Below are 21,179 nucleotides of genomic sequence, written 5' to 3'. Positions count from 1 at the left end.
CAAATATCTCTTTAAACACATGACTGCAAATGATACATTGTCCAAGACACAGTTTGTGTTCCTTAAGGGTTCCGATACAGAGAAGGCTATTTACGCTTACAGTGAGAATGTACTTAATTTGTTAGATAAGAAATTAGAGGCTACTGCAACTTTCTGCGACCTGTCAAAGCCTTTGACTGTTTAAATACCTCCATTATCATTATCTAGCACGATTCTGTGCTATGCTGTGTCATTGTTTGAAAACATCAAATGCGTGAGAAATCCTCACAGGAACACACAATCAGTTTCATCTTCTCTGGATCATTTGCATGATTAACCACAATGATATGGAATGAGACCCTTTACATTGATATGGAAATATGGCTACATCCCAACCATTTCCAAGTTTTTTTAACAGATGCAAATTAGTAATTGCTACCCACCATCATCTACCTGTTACACAAATAGAAATTATTCTAGGAAGTGGAAGGAGCTGTCACAAACTTTTTCTACTTTTTTCAAATTTAGCTTTGTTGTCAGCCAGATATTTTACATCACCACATAGGTGTTACAACTTTTTGTCGACCCCTTTTGGGCTAAAGTTAATCTCAGTGTGGAGTAAAGAAAGTAAATTTTTCCTTCTACCACTGTAATTATGCACAATACTATGCCTTTGAAGAGTTGAGCTATTTACAAGAAACTTCATGAAAGAATACACGTACTGGGGAGCAGAAGTCAAAATGTTAACTCCTCAAACAGATTTTTACTAGTAGACCATGGGTGAACACACATTATTATTACAGCATGCCTCTGAGCAATGAAACCTTACTTATCTGATGAGTTCAAACCCCCCCCCCCCCAACATAACTTCTCATGAGATTTTACATGTAAATACACAAACACTTAGCACTTTGTCTCGCCCCAAAATTTTGTAATGATTTGAAATGTAATTATGGTTGAACTGATTTTTTTTAGGAGTTCGATAATGTGTTTGTTCCTGTTCAAATTCCGGGTAACATGGACATCCAAATATTTTGAAGTCTCCAATCTGCTTATTACTTTCTCACTATGTGTTACATTGGTGTAGTACCTCTAAATGTGCAGAAATGAAATTCTGGAGTGAGACTGCTAGAAGCTGGTGAAGCACTGCTTCCACTGAAATGAGTGAAAATAAAATGTAGGCTGAATTATCAGTGTTGATCTACAAAACTTTTAGTGTTCAAATATGAATACATCTTTTATATATGTATGTAAAATTAGAAAAGCTCACCTTAAAAACTGTGTGTTAGTGACAAATTCACGACTATGTGCAAAGTTTTTGAGTCATATTACACTCATTTGCGCTTTTAATCGTGCAATGGGAAACTGACCTGAAGTCTGAGAACCCAATGAGAATAAAATACATTCCCAAGGTCACCAAGTGCTGAGGAGTCACCAGTGTGACTCGCTTCAGCTGTTTTGATGAAACGCCCAAGGGTAGGGGCCTATTAATCGTTGGCAGTTTAAATGTACGGTGACTGATGTACCCCTTAGGGAAATGACAGCAAGGGACAGGGAAGGACACGAGGTGCACTCAGTGTGTATGCCTGGGGGCCTCATTCAACATGTTGAAGAGACTATTCCAACAGCCACTGAGGAAACAGGTCGCAACCAACTGCAAATTTTGGCGGCTGTTGGAACAAATGACGCCCGTCATTTGGGCCCTGATGTCATTCTCGGGTCATTCCAGTGACCAGCATAGAAGAGTGGGAAGACAAGCCTCACCCTTGGAGTTTCAACAAAGCTCAAAATTTGCAGCACTGTCCCCAGAACTGATCGAGACCCGTCAGTTCCAAGTCCAGTGGAAGGACTGAACCGGAGACTTCCAAAATTCTATGACAGGCTAGGCTGCAACTTCTTGGAGTTGTGCCACAGTGTTAAGAATAGAAGGGTTCATCTAAATAGGTCAGATATGGACCACACGCCAGAGCTGCTAACCAGGTAGGTGACTGAGTGAGGTGCCCACAAGGATTCTTTAGATTAAGTGACTCCATCCAATCCAGATAACAACAGATGTAGGAAACCATGACGTATCAGCATAAGATCAAAAGAAACGCCTCCCACAGATGAGTATTAAAATCCTATCACTCAACTGCCGAAGCATTCACAACAAAGTGGCAAATTCAAAGCGCTCCTGAAAAGCAGTGAAGTCCACATAATACCACGTACAGGACGCTGGTTGAAACCTGAAATTGATAGCTGTGAGATTTTTGGGGAAAATTTAAGTGTATATTGAAAGGATATAAGCCAATGGGATTGGCGGTGGTGTATTTGTCGCAGGGGACGAGAAACTAAAATTCACCGAGACCGAAGCTGAAACTGCGTGAGAGATTTTTTGGGCAAGACTCAGTATGAGAGGTAGACGTCAAATGATAAGTGGATCCTTCTAACACCCACTGACTCATCTCCTGATGTATCTGGAAACTTACGAGAAAACCTCAGTTCACTTATACATAAGTTCCCCAATCATACTATAATCACTGGTGGAGACTTTAATCAACCAACAATTAACTGGAAAAAGTAAAGTTTTGTTAGTGGTGGGCACTATAAGACATTCTGTGAAACATTACTAAATGCCTTCTCTGAAAACTACCTAGAACAGACAGTTTGCTGCCCCACTCATGATGGAAATATTCTGGATCTAATGGCAACAAATAGACCTGACCTCTCTAAAGATGTCCAGATAGAAACTACTATCAGTGATAATAACAATGATTATTATGAAAACAAGCAGAAGGATGTACATGGTCAGCAAACTAGACAAAAAAAAAATCAGTAGTCATATCTCAAGCACGAATTTGAAACTTTTTAGCACAGAGCAGGAGGATGTAGAGGAACTATGGTTCCAGTTTAAAAGAGTAAGTGACCACGCACTGGATAGGTATCTACCCGGCAGAACAGTTCACAATGGTAGGGGCCCCCATGTTATACAGCCACTATACGGAAACTTCTAAATAAACAGAGATTACTGCATAATAGATGTAAAAGTGCAAGACTATAGATAGAGATATGCTGAATTAAACACATTTGGCTATCAATGGAGAAATACATAAAGCCTTCAATGGCTACAGCATCAGAATATTGTCAAATGATCTTTCACAAATCCATAAGAAATTCTGGTTATGTAAAGATTGTTAGTGGCACCAAAGTTAGTGTCCAGTCCCAAGCAAATGAGACAGAAACTGACTCTGAGGGGTAGCAGAGCAAAAGCTGAAGTTGAAATGCTCAACTATTTTCAACTGTGCCTTTAAAAAATAAAACCCAGAAAATTGCCCCAATTTAACACTCGTGCCAATGAAAAAATGAGAGAAATCAATATCAATGCCAGTGATGTTGAGTACAGTTGGAAGCATTAAAATCGAACAAAGTTCCAGTGCCGGATGGAATCCCTATCCGATTTTATACCAAATCTGTGGCTGAGTTAGCCCCTCTTCTAACTATAACCTATCCTAGATCCTCGAACAAAAAGCCATGTCCAGTTCTCGGAAAAAAAGGATACACATCCAGCTACAAAAAAGGTAGAAGAAGTGATCTACAACACTACTGTCCAATATCCTTGACATCGAATTGTTATCAAATCTTAGAACACATTCTGTGCTGGTATCTTGAACAGAACGACCTCCTCTACGCCAACCAGCACGGATTCTGAGAACAACGATCACGTGAAACCGAACTGTACTCTTCCCACATGACATACTGAAAGCTTTGAATCAAGGCAGTCAGATAATGCAGTATATCTTGGTTTTCGAAAATCATTTGATTTGGCACCACACCTGTGCTTATTGTCAAAAGTTCAATCATATGGGGTATCATTCGAACTCCTGTTGTTCACATTGCATATAATGACCTTGTCGACAATATTAATAGTAACTCCAGGCTTTTTGCAGAAGATGCAATTACCTATAATGAAGGACTGTCTGAAAGAAGCTGCATAAATATCCAGTTAGATATCAACAAGCTTTCAAAGTGGTGCAAAGATGGGAAACTTGCTTCAAATGTTCAGAAATGTAAAACTGTTCACTTCACAAATTGAATATACATAGTAGTCAACAATATCAATGAGCCACTGTTGGAATCGGCCAACTCATACAAACACCTGCGTGTAAAACTATGTAAGGATATGAAATGGAATGATCACATAGTGTCAGTTGTGGGGAAAGCAGGTGGTAGACTTCAGTTTATTGGTAAAATATTAGGGTATTGCAATCAGTCTACAAAGAAGATTGCTTACAAATCACTCACGTGACTGATTCTGGAATATTGCTCAAGTGTGTAGGGCCCCTACTAAATAGGACTAATGAGAGATATGAACATGTACAGAAAAGAGCAGTACAAATGATCGCAAGTTTGTCTGACTCATGAGAGAGTGTCACACAGATGCTGAAGTAACTGAACTGCTACTGTCTTGAAGATAGATGTAAACTACCTCAAGAAATTCTACTAACAAAATGTCAAGAACCAGCTTTAAATTATGACTCTAGGAATATACTATGATCCCCTACATATCACTCATCTACATCTACATCCATACTCCACAAGCCACCTGACGGTGTGTGGCGGAGGACACCCTGAGTACCTCTATCGGTTCTCCCTTCTATTCCAGTCTCGTATTGTTCATGGAAAGGATTGTCGGTATGCTTCTGTGTGGGCTCTAATCTCTCTGATTTTATCCGCACGGTCTCTTCACGAGATATACATAGGAGGGAGCAATGTACTGCTTGACTCTTCGGTGAAGGTATGTTCTCGAAACTTTAACAAAAGCCCGTACCGAGCTACTGAGCGTCTCTTGTGCAGAGTCTTCCACTGGAGTTTATCTATCATCTCCGTAACGCTTTCACGATTACTAAATGATCCTGTAACAAAGCGCGCTGTTCTCTGTCGGATCTTCTCTATCTCTTCTATCGACCCTGTCTGGTACAGATCCCACACTGTTGAGCAGTATTCAAGCAGTGGGCGAACAAGCGTACTGTAACCTACTTCCTTTGTTTTCGGATTGCATTTCCTTAGGATTCTTCCAATGAATCTCAGTCTGAAGTGTCGTTACTTATCCAAGCTAAAATTAAGTGAACATCCGAGAAAAACACAAGGTCCATCGACGAGGGCGTGCGCTGCAACTCTTCACTGGAATGCGATTCTTCTTGTCTCCTGATGTAGTTGTAAGCTCAATGTTTTCTATATTTTTGAAAACTGTTGTGTAATGCCGACGTCGATATCTCCTGTAAGGCACGTTGGCGGCGTTCAATGCAGTTGCCTGTGCAGCAGCAAGACACAGAATGAGCGTAGCGCGAGAGCGCGCTCGCTTATATACTGTGCGTGGACTTAGCATTTTGACAGTGGCCAGCGGGAGCATTATCCCAGACGCGCACACTGGGTTGTTCTAGGTGTTCTACGCCAACGCCGAGCCAGACAGCATGCACAGAGGCATTCAAACAGTTGTTTCTGTGCTCTACACACAAATGTAATGGGAAGAAACCTAATAGCTGGTACAGTGGGACGTACCCTCTACCGTGCATTTCACAGTGGTTTGCAGAGTATGGCTGTAGATGACTTAGCAAAAATCACAGCAACTGGGCATAGGAAATCTTCACATAGGGTACCTAAATGTGATTTTTAACAAAATGACTAAGAAAATTCCTTTCTACCAACAGAACATTTGACTAGCATTGGTCAATAAGATTTCCTGACTTTTCCAGTAAAATCCATTTTTCTGAAAACTACCTTTTTGACACAATACCATCCTGTCATGCATCATGGACACACATTTGCATTAACTTGTCAGCAAAAATAAAAAGCTTAGCTGCCAGTAGTAACATACAGTTTAAAAACATTATAAAATATTTATAAATGGCTAACCTCGACCCCACTGATATGTTTCTCACCAGAATCAGTGGTTGTATATTTATTATTAACTAGATCCCATCCTTTCGCCACTCTTTCTATTCAATACATTTTCAGCATCCCTCAAATGGTCAAGAGGGTCATAGCTCTTTTGTGACACACACCACATCCTTAACAATCTCCTCACTTTGGGTCTATAGAACAACCAGTGCATCTGACGTAACTTTATTTCTGGAGTATCCTTTGGGGGGGCGGGGGGGGGGGGGGGCCAATACCAATATAAACATCCCAACAAGTCCTATTTATTGATCTATCCAAGGACATAACACCTGGGAAAAAAAACACAGTCATTTTATGTTTAAAGCATTACATCTAGAAATGTGTTCAGTAAAGACCGAGCAACATGCTGTAACTGTTCTCTAAAAGTCTGCTCAGTAAAAACCAGCGCATACCCACCAGGGTTTCTTCAACATTTTCAGAAGCTAGTGAGGACAACACAGCATAAATAAATGTTATAAAAGGCCCCAACTTCAATCAAAGACATGTCGACAGACTTAACTATGACAAAACGTCCCCACACATTTAGAAACAAGACAGTGCATAGCACCAACACTGGTATGAAGGGGGAGAAAGAACAGACTTTTTGTGGACAGGTGAAGAATGAGGAAGGAAATCATCTACATCATTTATGAATTTGGGCAAATAGCGGAAAACCTAAATCTTGATAACTGGAAAGGAGTTTGAACAATTATCTTGCCACATTCAAGTCCAGTGTCTACCCAAAGTGCCACTTCACATTATCTTTGATAACGCACATTCAGATAGTGATTATTATATAATGCAATTTTCTCAACATGTACATACATTCAAGTCTAATCATGTAAGTTGTCCATGGTATCGCTACAAGTAACCCAAGACATTATGTACTGCTAGTCACTCTGTGGTTCCCCCCCCCCCCCCCCCCTCCAATACATCATGCACACCAAGTTTGGTGAGGCAAGAATGTGATAGCTTAGAGAGAGAGGGAGGGAGGGGGAGAGGAGAGAGAGACAGAGAGGGTGAGAGGGGGGAGGGGGGGAGAGGAGAGAGGGAGTAAGGGGGGGGGGGAGGAGAGAGAGTAAATAAATTTCATGTGCTACCACATTCTGCAATTGAGCTGTATAGCTAATTTGTCACACTCCCTCCTTTCCTGCAGATTCCAAGTTAAGATCCACAAACAGATATCCTCACTGCCAAGTCTGTGTCCTCAAATATAGACAAATATGACAAGTTTTTCCACTACAGCTGACATTTCAATATGTTGGTGATATGTCAACTTTTCGAATGAGTAGTGAATCATGACATGGCTGTAACTGTGCTCATCACATCTTAAGTCACACATAATAGCTAGAACCACATAAGCAACTTTACTCAGTGGCACAACAAAAATTATTAAAAATAGGTGTGTATGTACAAGGTGTTCAAAAAGAAACGAGTGGAGGCATAATTACAGAAATCATTACCTGTATGTTAGAATTATTGACTCTGGCTGTTGAGACGCTTGTCCCACTGTAACACAAGGCGATGAATGGCTGTCTCATAAAATTCCCAGGGCTGCAATGTTAACCAGTTCCACACATAGAGCTGGATGTCGTCATCCGAGGTGAATTGTTTGCCCCTCAGAGCCTTTTTACGGGTACCAAAAATGGTGTAATCATACAGAGAGAGGTCCAGACTGTATGGAGGGTGGCCACTGAAATTTCTGCAGGAGTGTTGCGACTGTATGGTCATATAAGACTCTGCATTGTCGTGGAACAGAATGACCCCACAGTGAGATTGCCTGGTCGTTTTGATTTGGTCACTCGGCAAAGGGTGGTCAAGGTTTGCGAGTAATGCTGGGCATTTACTATTGTCCCGTGCTGCGGGAAGTTAATCAGAAGGGGACCATCTTTTGGTCTCCTTATAAACACTCTGGGTGCAAACAATTCCCCTTGGACAATGACGTCCAACTGTACATGCAGAAGTGGTTAACACTGCAGCCCCAGGAATTTTAGGGACAGCCTTTCACTACCTTGTGTCACAGTGGAACAAGTGTCTCAACAGCCAGGGTCAATAATTCTAACATACAGGTACTGCTTTCTGTAATTATGCCTCCAGCTCGTTTCTCTTTGAACACCACTTATATTATAATGCACCCATTAATTTGCATTTAAAGTTGCATATTTTCAAAATCTTTACGGTGTCCACGGAACCAGTCATTCGACGTACCATAACTGAATCACGTACATAGGGTACAAAACAATAAATTTTCTAGGCTCATCATTGGTAGTTACAACTTTTGGAAAGTTGATCAGACCGTAACAATTTGATAAAATGTTGTGCAAGGATACAAAAAACAACAGCACTTGATGATGCTTGATAGCACCAATTAGTCCAAGAATGGAAATGAGAATAAGAAAGACGCCACAGGCAAGGATGCCGCCAATAATCGGCAGGTTTTCACCAAGTGGCGTAGCGCGTCCATAGACAGCAACTCCAATTAGAATGAAGGCGACAACCTGTAAATTGTGGATGAAGTGTGTTAATTACCAAGTCTTCAACACCTTGTTCATGTAGTAAACAAGACTGAGTAATCAGAACAGCACCTGGTTATATAATTAACGTAGAATACAGTTATGCAATTATGCATTAATAACATAAATTTAAACCCGACGCTAGCTTTATAAACAGATGATTTATAAAATATGTTGCCGGTATATTGACCTATGGCAATTGTATTTTGGCTACTTACGATATACAAAATGTTTAACGCAGTAAGTGCGTTTTTCGAACACGTAAAACCACCACACATATTCAGATCATTCAACAACTGCTTGTAGTTTTACTGAATCGGTCTCCACACGATAACAAACATTCGGTCTTTTTTTTAAATAAAAAAAAAAGAATCCAGTGGTCACGAGGTACAATAATGTCAGACGAACTTCATCTGCGCTATTCAACTTACAACTGTCAAGCAAAACCAAAGTTGATATTAAGGAAGGCAACAGTGCAGTATTTACAAGGTCTTTGAGTGCAGTGCTACCAAGAGTGCTACATGATGTCTTTACAGATTATTACTTTGAACACAAGGAGATTAGAACATCGAGAAGGTTATTATTTTCTAACCTACTTGATTAGAATGTACTTCTTGTCGGAATCATGGCCAGTGGTTAAAAGACAACGTCACTGTTGCATCTAGATGCTTCTGATGACAAATTGTTACGATGCACAACGCGTCACTTTTATCCCAGATCACCAAATTTAAAATTTATTTATTCATTAATTCATCTATAGACAAATTCCTTTCCTTTGAACAGATGCAGTCAGGACATTAGGCCTACGTAATTTATATCATATTAACGCATGTAGCATAACACTGACATATCTTAATCCACTCAAAATTTAATTGAATCTACATCGGCATCTATGTCAGGTGTGCCCAAATTTTTAACTTACTTGCGCAATATTGGAAGAAGAAGAGTATCTATTGGCCACTCATAATATACTTAACATTACTCCAACTGCTGAGAATAAAAAAGAAAAAGGATGGACCAATGACAAAAAACCATTGTGTGCCGGTAGTTTCAGATCAACATATTCAATTTACCATAAATTTTTTTATCAGATGTGCAATGAACGATGGCGGCTAGGGTGACATTGTTGCTTGCTTTTGGGCCGCCTGCAAAAATTGTGAAGTACATGGCAAAGGGAGTAACCCACTGTACCAGTTATTGGAGCTTGTCCCATTCTGTTCAAGAATGGAGCACAGGGAAGTTGGTTGTTTATGATTGTTCAAAATGCCTGTAATTATTCAGTAGTCAATCTAATCTTTCCTTCACGATCCCTGTGGTAGCGATATGTAGGAACCTGTAGTATATTTCTAGAGTCATGATTTAATCCAGGTTCTTGAAACTTCGTTACATCAATCCAAGATTTCCTTAAAATCATGTGAACAAGAGAGGAACATGATTAATCACACATTGATGTCCACACGAATTCACATGCTCATTTTCACGTTTTCAAAATTATGTATTTCTCCACTTCACTTTTAAAACAGGCACTGACTGCATTCACCAGCTTCACTAATATACGGTCTCTAACCTCCACTTTGAAGCACGATGGATGCCAAAAAGCGCATGGAACAAAGAAAAACAGAGCAAATAGCAGCAGGATCATTCTTCTATAACGAAAAAGTACATGCATTATATATTTATGATTCCTCGTTTATGTCTACACAATTAATTCTTGCTTGTATTAGCCTACAAATAATTATCAAAACTGTATCGATTACCAGCTACAACTGGATAGACTGCATCGAACATTATAAAAGTGTTACGATACAAAACAAATAATATGCAAAATTACCAAAAATTGGAAAAGTTTAAACGTGTTTCTATAGATACACTTCATCTACCTTTGACCTTTTAGTTCCCTCACAATTTTATAGCTTTTAGGAGAGCCTTTCTCCTGTTTAGCTAGTGGATAGTCTTTTAGGTTACATAGAGATGAAAGATTAAATAACTTCATAATTTATTTTTGAATACAGATGTCTTTCCAGATATATTTTATTCTGATTGGTGATTTGTTGTATAAAATGCATGCGACAGTTATGGAAGCTTTTCCAGTTACCTCAAGCCATTTCCTTTGTAGAAAATAATCGTCCCTATTTCTCATATTGTTGTCATGCATGTCCTCATTTAACTGAGTAGTACTATTTTCTTCAAAGCGCTTAATTGTTGCAGTATACACCGGAAAGGGATGGCTGTGCTATTAAATTCTCTGGATTTAATTTTGCAGGGCTGTGTTAGGGTCAAATCTGCAATGCATGTAACAGCCTTCTTCCGAAGCTTCAGTGACTTATGTTTATGCATATCTGCCGCAGTTCCACAATCTATAATATAGTAGTAGAACAAGAGTGGGTTGACTCTGTCATAGTACATTGTTAATAGTGTATCTGTTGTTACTTCCCAGTTATCATTCCAATTAAGAATATGCTAATGCTTATTTTTTTAGCGTTCTTTGATCACATGGCCCTCCCATGTCAAGGTTTTATCACCTATAACACCCAAAATTTAGTTTTCCATACTGTTTTGAGAGGCAGATATTAGTGGTCTTTGTAGTTTTACTTGTTTGTAATTATATGTAAGTGTTTTTATTTGTACTTACACATAAGTTCTGTCGCTGAAATATTTATAAGGCTCCCTCAGATTTGCGGATGCACTTGATTCCAATTCAGCTACTGAATCACTTTCTACTACAAGTGAAATGTCACCTACAGAATGAACTTGAAAGGATGAAAAGAAAGAATCCTTTAACTGAGCCTGAGGAACACCAAACTTTACTACCTGAAAATTAGTTTAAACTTAAAATAAAATTCCTTGTTTTATATTTTACTTCCACACACTGTTTTTTGTTATCAACAGGTGATTTTATTAAGTCAACAGCCTTGCTTCTGATACTGTGATAGTTTAGTTTATGAGTTGTCTGTTGTGACATATTCAATCAAATGATGACTTCCTTTGTTCATCTAAAGCCCCAAGAACATCAGCTACAAAGTTAGCTTAGAATGCGCTGATAGACTTAAATTCTCTGAAACCTTGCTGTGCCTCACTAAGTGTGTTATTCTTCTCTATAAAATATAATATTCTATCTTACAAGACAGGTCCCACAATTTTAGATAAAATAGATACACTATTGATTATCATAGGATTTGCAGGATTTATCTTATTACCACCCTTATAAATGGGCACAACCATTCTCTTTTTCTGGTATTTAGGAATATTTCCATTTTTAATGGTTGAGCTTTGTAGCGTTGCTCTTGGGGGGAGAAAAGAAAAAGAATTGTTATTTTATATTTTTTTGAAAAATGTCAAAAAAGTGAATATATTGGTGGGCCACTTGGCAACAGAATAAGGGATTGATTACACTATCATAATAACATACGTTGGGCATTAAAAACCTGTTTGGATTATTTTGAAAAAGAGCAGCAGATAGCTTTATTTGAGATCGTTCAGAAGAAACATTATCATTTCTGTGCATTTTTGTAGTCGCTATGTAGTCATACCTGGAACAACACTAGGGGCCAGAAGATTTATAGACTTCAAAAGAAATGCAACACTACACAATTTCAAAAAAAGGCTGATTCAGAAATAACAGGAAAACGATAATGTTCCTTCTGTCTCGTGCTGTGTTTGGCCCATCAGCGTGATCGTAATTTCTGGTGATGAACTAACACAAAATAATGAACATTCAAGGTTAATTTACTAAAAAAAGCACACTTATCTTAAACACACGTTTTTTAATGCTATGTACCTTTTCATATTAAATTACAATGGATGACCATTGTGGTTAAATACTTTATACATAATAATCAAAATATCCCCTTGATGCTGTCTGTTCGTAATCAATTACCAGAAACTGCAAGTTTTCTGATTGGAAAAATAACAATTAGCATATTTATTGAATATTTTCACATAAAACATAAAATACCCATGCAGAACACAGCAAGTCCGCAACCGCCTTTCATGGAATACAAACAGTAAAAGGTGATGTGCCCAATGCCTCATTTGTCTTGAAACAACAGAATTCTTTTTTATATCATTAATTGATACATGTACATAGAGATTTACAGGCACCACGCAAGAACGGCAAAGATAAAGAATAATAGATCCTGTCGGTGCTATGCAATGGTTCATTTCTTTTACTTTAGAATTCTTCGGTAAGTTTAGGCCACCAGTCGTTTATTATTGATCGTATATCAATGTTTGTGAGGCGATAATTACTAATATTACAGTTTTGCAAATCAGTCAGGAAAATAACAAGCAAAGTGCTTTACTACACAAGTAAATATTCTGTCAAGACCTTTTGGGTTTGTATTATGCATTTGTTTTGCTATGTCTGATCCATTGATGCCACCAGAAAATACATTCTGTGACATTAGGGATGTTGTTCATAATTCCAGAGCCCAATGTTCATTTTATCACCACACATTTATGAAAATTTACAATGAATACAAAGTATTCTGTAACTTACTCTCCGCTACCAAAACACTGTGGGATCTATGTGTAGTAGGTTAAAATCCACCTTTCTAGGTATTTAATAGAATTAACAACTAGATAATTTTTTCTTCATTTAAGACTTATTCCAACCAAAATTAAATTTATTTACTCTTGACCCCACTGATACGGTTGTAGTTGGTGGGGACTTCAACCTACCCTCGATATGTTGGCAAAAGTACTTATTCAAAACCAGTGGTAGGCAGAAAACATCGTTCGATATTGTGATAAATGCTTTCTCTGATAATTATATCAAGCAGTTGGTCGACGAACCCACGTGAATAGTAAATGGTTGCGAAAACACACTTGACCTTTTAGCCACAAAAAACCCAGAGCTAATAGAGAGCATCATGACTGATACAGGGGTTAGTGATCACAAGGTTGTTGTAGCTAGGCTCAATACCGTTTCTTCCAAATCCACCAGAAACAAACGCAAAATAATTTTATTTAAAAAAACGGATAGAATGTCACTAGAAGCCCTCCTAAGAGACAATCTCCATTCCTTCCGAACTGACTGTGCAAATGTAGATGAGATGTGGCTCAAATTCAAAGATATAGTAGCAACGGCAATTGAGAGATTCATACCTCATAAATTGGTAAGAGATGGAACTGATCCCCCGTGGTACACAAAACAGGTCCGAACTCTGTTGCAGAGGCAACGGAAAAAGCATGCGAAGTTCAGAAGAACGCGAAATCCCGAAGATTGGCTAAAATTTACAGACGCGTGAAATTTGGCACGGACTTCAATGCGAGATGCCTTTAATAGATTCCACAACGAAACATTGTCTGGAAATTTGGTAGAAAATCCGAAGAAATTCTCGTCGTATGTAAAGTACACAAGCGGCAAGACGCAGTCAATACCTTCACTGCACAGTGCCGATGGTACTGTTACCGACGACTGTGCCACTAAAGCGGAGTTATTGAACGCGGTTTTCCGAAATTTCTTCACCAGGGAAGACGAATGGAATATTCCAGAACTTGAAACACGAACAGCTGCTAGCATTAGTTTCTTAGATGTAGATACCTTAGGGGTTGCGAAGCAACTCAAATCGCTTGATACGCAACTTCAGATGGAAAGACCACATAGATAATATTGTGAGGAAGGCGAGCCAAAGGTTGCGTTTCATTGGCAGGACACTTAGAAGATGCAACAAGTCCACTAAAGAGACAGCTTACACTACACTCGTTCGGCCTCTGTTAGAATATTGCTGCACGGTGTGGGATCCTTACCAGGTGGGATTGACGGAGGACATCGAAAGGGTGCAAAAAAGGGCAGCTCGTTTTGTATTATCACGTATTAGGGAGGAGAGTGTAGCAGATATGATATGCGAGTTGGGATGGAAGTCATTAAAGCAAAGATCTATTTACGAAATTTCAGTCACTAACTTTCTCTTCTGAATGCGAAAATATTTTGTTGAGCCCAACCTACATAGGTAGGAATGATCATCAAAATAAAATAAGAGAAATCAGAGCTCGAACAGAAAGGTTTAGGTGTTCGTTTTTCCGTGCGCTGTTCTGGAGTGGAATGGTAGGGAGATAGTATGATTGTGGTTCGATGAACCCTCTGCCAAGCACTTAAATGTGAATTGCAGAGTGATCATGTAGATGTAGATGTAGATGTAGATGTAGATTCGAGTATGACCACATGTACTTGTCAGTGAGTGGAAAAAGGCCCCTTTGTGTGGTTGCGGGTATATGGAATCAGCAGGAATAACATTATCGGAGATAGTGTCTTTACACTAAAATGTTAAAACTTATTTTGTTGTCAGCTATTGCCAAAGTTAGGTCAAGGTAATTCACAGTTCTATTAACTGTTTCAGTTTCTTGGGTGAAGCTTATTGTCTCATGGAGGTTGTTAAACATGGTAAAAATCTGATGTATATGAACGTGGGTGCCTTCAATTACAAAAAGTAAATCATCTACATACCTTGCATAAAAAATTATTCTGTTGGCTAAATCGATTAATTTTGAAAAAAAATTACAAAAATTTCTGACAATATACTTGCCAACAGGCTGTCCATGTCTAGACCAAATGCTTGTGAATACAGTCTGTCATTAAACGAGAAATAGGGTCATTAGTTCATCTATTTCTATATTGGATAACTTTTGTGAAAATGAAAATTGGCTTCTAATATATCCAAGGTTTGGTCTACTGGGACGTTTGTGTATAAACTTGTGATATCGAAAGACACAAGTTTAGACAAATCAGAACAGGTTAAAATTTTCAATTTATTAGCTAAGTCCACTGAGTTTTGAATTGTGTAATTTTGATGTCAGAACCTGGCTAATTTATGATATGCACTTATGATACTATCCACAACAGGAGGGCTGGTGGTAATGAATCCTGTGAACCTTAAATTGACTCCTCAAAACAGACGGTTTAGGGTTCATATTTGCAAGCAATTTTTTGCGAAATTCACCAATTAGTTTTTAGTGTTACGGAGTCCTGATCTAATTTCTTCAGTAAGTTATCATTTTAATGCCATTAATAGTCCAAACTATTGTAATAAACTATCTTCTATAACAATCTTAATTAACATTTTCTGGTTTTAAGTCAGTATTACTCCGAACGTTCATGCGCGCGACCACCACCTGAGCTCGTTGCGTTGCTGCCTATGGTGCCTAGTTACGACTCAATGGTCACGGCCCACCTGTCTGACCCATTTGTGTGACCTAGCAGCAAAACATTTGTAGAAGTGACGTAGTCTTATGACTGTGTACTATAGTACTAACATTTTAAGTTTGACAAGGCCAGTATCTGGTATGTTTTAAATTTAATTTAATATCGTGACATTTCTCAAGATGGCTACATTATTATAGCTAAAACTCAGGTGAAGTTTCTTTGCTTATGGAATTGGAGGCTTAAATTTAATACAATTACATTTTACAGTTGCTGACTGCTGCACCATGCTAAAAATATTTAAATTTGTTCCTGCCCAGGTGACTAAAATAGCTCATAACTATATAAGGAGATTTCGTACAAAATTCTTGAAGCACGTATGGCAATCTCTTATATTAATCAGTGCAAGCAATTAAATGTTATTCCCAACTTTGTAAGTGGTTCTATCAGTAAGCTCTGTAATAAGTCACCAAATTTGAAAAAGAAACTGGTATGTCAGATTTTAAATAGTAGAATTGCTGATTTATATACTAAGAAATATTTGTCTTTCCATATCACAAGTTTATACACAAACATCCCAGCAGACCAAACGTTGGATATATTAGACGCCAGTTTTCATTTTCACAAAAAATTATCCATTATCGAGATAGACAAACTAACGAGCCTTTCACACAACATTCTGAAGTACAACTATTTCTCATTTAAAGAGAGACTGTAGTCACAAATTTTTGGTCTAGCCATAGGCAGCTCGTTGGCAGGTATTTTGTCAGAATTTTTTGTAAATTCTATGGAACACATTTTTTTTCAAAATTACGCTGATTTAGCCAACAGAATAATTTTTTTATGTAAGATATGTAGATGATTTACTTTTTCTAACTGTAGGAACCCACGTTCATATAGATCATATTTTTAACATGTTTAACAACCTGCACGAGAAAATAAGTTTCACCCAAGAAACTGAAGCAGTTAATAGAACTTTGAATTACAATGACCTATCTTTGGCAGTAGCTGTCAAGAAAATAAGTTTTAACATTTCCCGTTTCGACACTTTCTCCAATAATATTATTCCTGCTGATTCCACACACGTGCCCTTAGCGCTAGGATTTCACCCGGAACAAGTCCCGCCCATTCACCCCCCCCCCCCGCCCTCCACGTCTCTCCACAGTGTAAGGCCCTCCCCTAAACAGCCGCCAGTTCCCAGTTCCGCAAACTGGAAGCTACAACAAAGTTGTTGTCGTCACAGTCCAACACAAGTTACACTGTGATGAAATTCAGTAATGATAAGAAATTTAAGTTGTTCTGGATGGTAATATAACATGAATTTGCATTATTAAAGAAATAAAAATATTTATAGAGAATTGATAGCATCGCCAGCAATAGAAAACAAAAAAAAATAACGTGATGTTATTTAAGGGCAATAAGGACAAATTTTCATTAACTAATTCACTTATTTATAATCCGTTTATTTGAGGGTAACGGCAGAGCAAACATACAATGCGAAAACAATGGTCTTGAATCTGTTATGTAGATAGTAAAGCCACGGATGCAGTTGACTAACTCTGTTGTCTAAAATCAACGTTATATAGAAATAAGTGAAAGTCGTTTTGTTTATGTAGGCCCTCATAGTAACACACGAAGATTAAAGAATGTAAGAATGCCATAAAGTAGAAATGCCTAATGAAGGCAGTACGATATTTCCTTATATGACATATTTCGTTGGTATTTGCATGGGTAATGGGTGAATTTTAACTTGTAAATTCTTCCAATGCCATACCTGCGCATTATAAACGAGGTTACAAAGAATTGTGGCTGTTTCTGCGTGATTAATGTACTATATGCTGTTGCAAACATCTCAGGGAAATAATCTGTCGTTATTCTTTGTCCTGTCTATTTTTAACCAAAAGATTCATTAATTTTGTAAATTTCATTCAAACCATTTAAAAAAAATAATAATGATGATGTGTATGTTTGTCACAGAACAGTTATGGAGGAAATAAATGCTGCAGTGTCTCACGGCTGTAAAACGTCCTTCATGTTGTGCTAGCTCTTCTTCCACCCCTAAAACTTTTCAGCAAAACTATTCAGTGAATAACACGCGAAAACAGCGTTGATCGATCTAGCAAGAACAAAGTAATATTGATGCCCTCTGGAATTATAGTGAACACTGACGCCTGTTTCGCGTATACTGTCTGAGTTCTGAAACTCAGAGTGTCAAGTATACCGTGGTTTATATTTCTCTGAGCAAATTATTATTTGAGGGTAGGTTAATCCTGTTTTAGCTTTGGGTGCTTTTTCTCACACAGAAGTATGTTTCTTCATAGGCTATTCATCTAAATACTGAGTTCTCGTATTTAAAGAATTCAGTGCTAAATTGTTTGCTGTGGAAGTACCTGGCACTGCTGAGGCCAACTGTGCACGTTTTTTGTAATGTGTCTTTTAACTATCTGGCGAAATTTAAGACCTGGCAAGATATTAATTTAACATTCACTCCGAGCGAGTGCAGCCGAACGCGGTAAACCACGTGGGTCTGGGCGGGACTTGTTCCGGGTGAAATCCTGGCGCTAACGATTCCTATTCCACACACCCCAACCTGACAAAATGGCCTTTTTCCACTTAAGTACACACCGAGCACTATCTATTCCGCTTTCTTCTGACAATTTACAGAATGAATTAAAGACACTTGTACATATTGCCCAAAATAATGCTTGCCACTCAAATATCATAAAACAGATCTATGACAAGAAAACACACAGAAACATTACGACCTTACACTGAGTACCACTTATAAAGATCACTCCATTAATTTTATTTCTATCCCATTTGTAGGCAAATTCTCTTACAAAGTATATTGCATCTTAGAGAATTGGGACTTTAAAGTCGCCTATTCCACTAATAATAGTCTTAAAATGAACCTAATCCACTCTGTGACTAACACTAACGATAAATTGTCAAGGTCAGGTGTTTACAAAATTGCCTGTAGTGATTGCCCTAGTTATTACATAGGTCAGACATGAAGAGCTTTGTCAGCTAGATACAAAGAGCATTTACCCACAAAAAGTGATGATGGCACCTGTGGCTCATGTAATATATTTAAAAAAATGAATTAATTAATAATTAATAGATTGAATATTAGTAACTAAATATGAATTGAATTTGTTCAAAAATGTCTGCTTGTGTATTGGGCTTCCTTACAATGTTGGTGAAGATGCAGGCAGCTAAATGACTCCATGGGCACTGGCGCTTGTCGTAATTACAAAAAAATTCACCTACTTCCATAAATAAAAATGCTTTGTATTGATTCACGCATATTTAAATACACTTAGAATGCAGTACTTTTGCTCTAGAAATGTATATCCTTCTCTCTTACGAGAGAAAAAAGCTCGACTGATTTACTACTAAAAACTAAAACCAGTACATCAAAAGATGAATGTGAAAAAATTAATTCCTTGGTTTACACTTTCCTGATTAATGTCTTTTTCAGACTCGGTATTTTATCCTTGTTTGTTCTTAAAATACTATCATTAGGTTCCTGTACAATTGCCCCCACTCTGTATGTTGACATGTTATAGAGACATACAGTGTTGTTGTTTGTTTACATTTGCCGATAGGGGTTGATGAACTTTATTGTCGGCTTCTCTTATTTTATTTTATAGAATGTATATGTCAGCTTATCCTTAAAAAGTCTACAAGAAATTAAAATATTACATACATATATAATATGATATTCGATCATATTTACATTTTGCATGTTAACAATGATGTCCAGTTTGTTTCATTCTTACTGCCGTGTTTCCCACTCGCGCAAGGGCTGATTGGGCGGCAAGAGCTAGTCGCCGACGGTCAACATGTTATAAGCTACCACTGCACGTGTGTGCACTCGTTTTCTTGGGGTTGATGTCACATTGAGTGTTAGTTACACTTTCATCTGATTGCCATGTATCGAAGAATTGCTGTGACATTTGCCTTCATTCAGGGTGCAGTGAGTGTTTGCTTATTGTTCAAAATACGACGCTGTGGCAGAACATCTCTATTTTTACGGCCCAGGCGTCGTTACTACCCATCGTACTCGCATTTTCAGCAGTGAGAACCCCGACCATCAACATCTTCGATGCTGCTCGAACAACTTTAGTTCCATGTATCAAGCATTGTGAGCCGTGATACTCATTTCGTTTTACACACACGTTCATGTCCCACACTTGAAAATGCACTTGTTAAAAGACACATGTAGCCTCTAACATTGTATAAACTGCTTGTCCTTGGAGTTCATTTCTTCATATAGAGTTAGGTTTTCACTGAAAATTCATACAAGTCTTGAGTTACAATATACATAAGATGATAGCTTTTACCTATGGCTGACATTCCATCCATAAGTTACACAATATCATAAAATTTTTCATTAACTACAGTTTGTTTGTTTGCTTCAACTCATCTTTGATCACATCAGTATGCAAATTAGTTACGTATCACTTTTTTATAACACAATACAAGCATATGATACATTTCTGCTTCATTTCATTGATAGGCTTTTATCACTTATGGGAGCTCAATTCTTTCGTAGTTAGAGGACGGAGAGAAAAGAACATTGGAAATAAGACTGAAACATCATGCACTGATGGCCTAACTACGCTTGGCGCCGCTTCCTTTGTTTCGGAGGCGAGAAGTGAAATACTCATCTACTGGTTCAAGGATTTATGAGCAATTGTTACTCGTACAGTCATGAACTAGTTGCTAAGGAACTTTGGTTCATTGAAATAATGTATACTGACTAATCATTGACAAAGTGTCATGTTGTTTCTTCATGTTTTAATACTGTTTACTTCAAATCGTGTGTAATTTAGAGTGACAATTGACCCGGGAATATACTACGACGATGCATATTTCACTTTTTTTCTTATGACCTATACTGTAAATATCCTTATAACTAAAATGTTTACTTGAGTTGTGGCCCGTTTCTTCAGTTGGTACGTGCTACTCTCGACGTTATTCTCTTCTTCTGCGCCATGACGATGCACTGGTCCGCTTGCCCTGTTCTAAGGCTTGCAGACGATCATCGATTTGTTCAAATGCACGGCCTAATTCTTTCATAATATCACTTTTTATTTCGCTTGCCAGATTGTTTATTCTTTGTGAGATATCATCGGACACTCTCTGCATCGACTTGGTGACTTTATTTGTCTGCTGGATTAGTATTTCGTCTATTTGTTCGCCTGCTCGCGGATCGATTTTTCAGATTTCTGCGTCATTTGTTCGCCTAGCTCTCGGATCGATTTTTCGGATGATTCTTTTTGTTCACGGAACGATTTTTCAGATTTCTCTGTGTTTTCTTTATTTTGATGCAATAAGGCTTTCATGAGTTCTGCCAAATCAATTTGGTTAGCAGGAGGCAAATTAATTTCTGGCTCTGCTGTGAGCCCGTTCGTCCTGTTTTGCATTTCGTCTGAAGTATTTCCCATTGCATTTTCGGAACCGTCCGACGCGTTAATATTCGAAATCAGATTATCCCCTTGGTCCATGTTGCTTAAGTTGTCGGACCGCTTACTTTTAGCTTGGTTACGTGTCTGCATTAGTTCAATTTATACCCGGTATGCGACACACTAATCAAAATAAATATATCCCCCAAAAATTACGAC

The 21,179-nt window shown here is 38.1% G+C and overlaps 1 protein-coding gene across 2 annotated transcripts in view; it reads right to left on the bottom strand.

Annotated features, from left to right (window-relative positions):
* Window positions 1-8,857, bottom strand: part of LOC126109876 (tetraspanin-31) — a 64,540-nt gene extending 55,683 nt beyond the window's left edge. Inside the window, exons 1-2 of one of the 2 annotated variants that reach the window (XM_049914948.1) lie at window positions 8,627-8,857; window positions 8,226-8,393 (exon numbers count right to left, since the gene is read on the bottom strand). In XM_049914948.1, the coding sequence (XP_049770905.1) occupies window positions 8,226-8,393; window positions 8,627-8,686 (228 nt within the window). In that variant the 5' untranslated portion in view covers window positions 8,687-8,857. The remainder of the gene's footprint in view (window positions 1-8,225; window positions 8,394-8,626) is intronic. The other variant, XM_049914947.1, reaches the window with a different exon arrangement.
* Between the last annotated feature and the right edge of the window lie 12,322 nt (window positions 8,858-21,179).

This window comes from Schistocerca cancellata, chromosome 12 (genome assembly GCF_023864275.1).
Source record: "Schistocerca cancellata isolate TAMUIC-IGC-003103 chromosome 12, iqSchCanc2.1, whole genome shotgun sequence".
NCBI lineage: Eukaryota > Metazoa > Arthropoda > Insecta > Orthoptera > Acrididae > Schistocerca > Schistocerca cancellata.
Note: the sequence above shows the minus strand (reverse complement) of the source record. Positions and strands in the feature narration are given on the sequence as shown.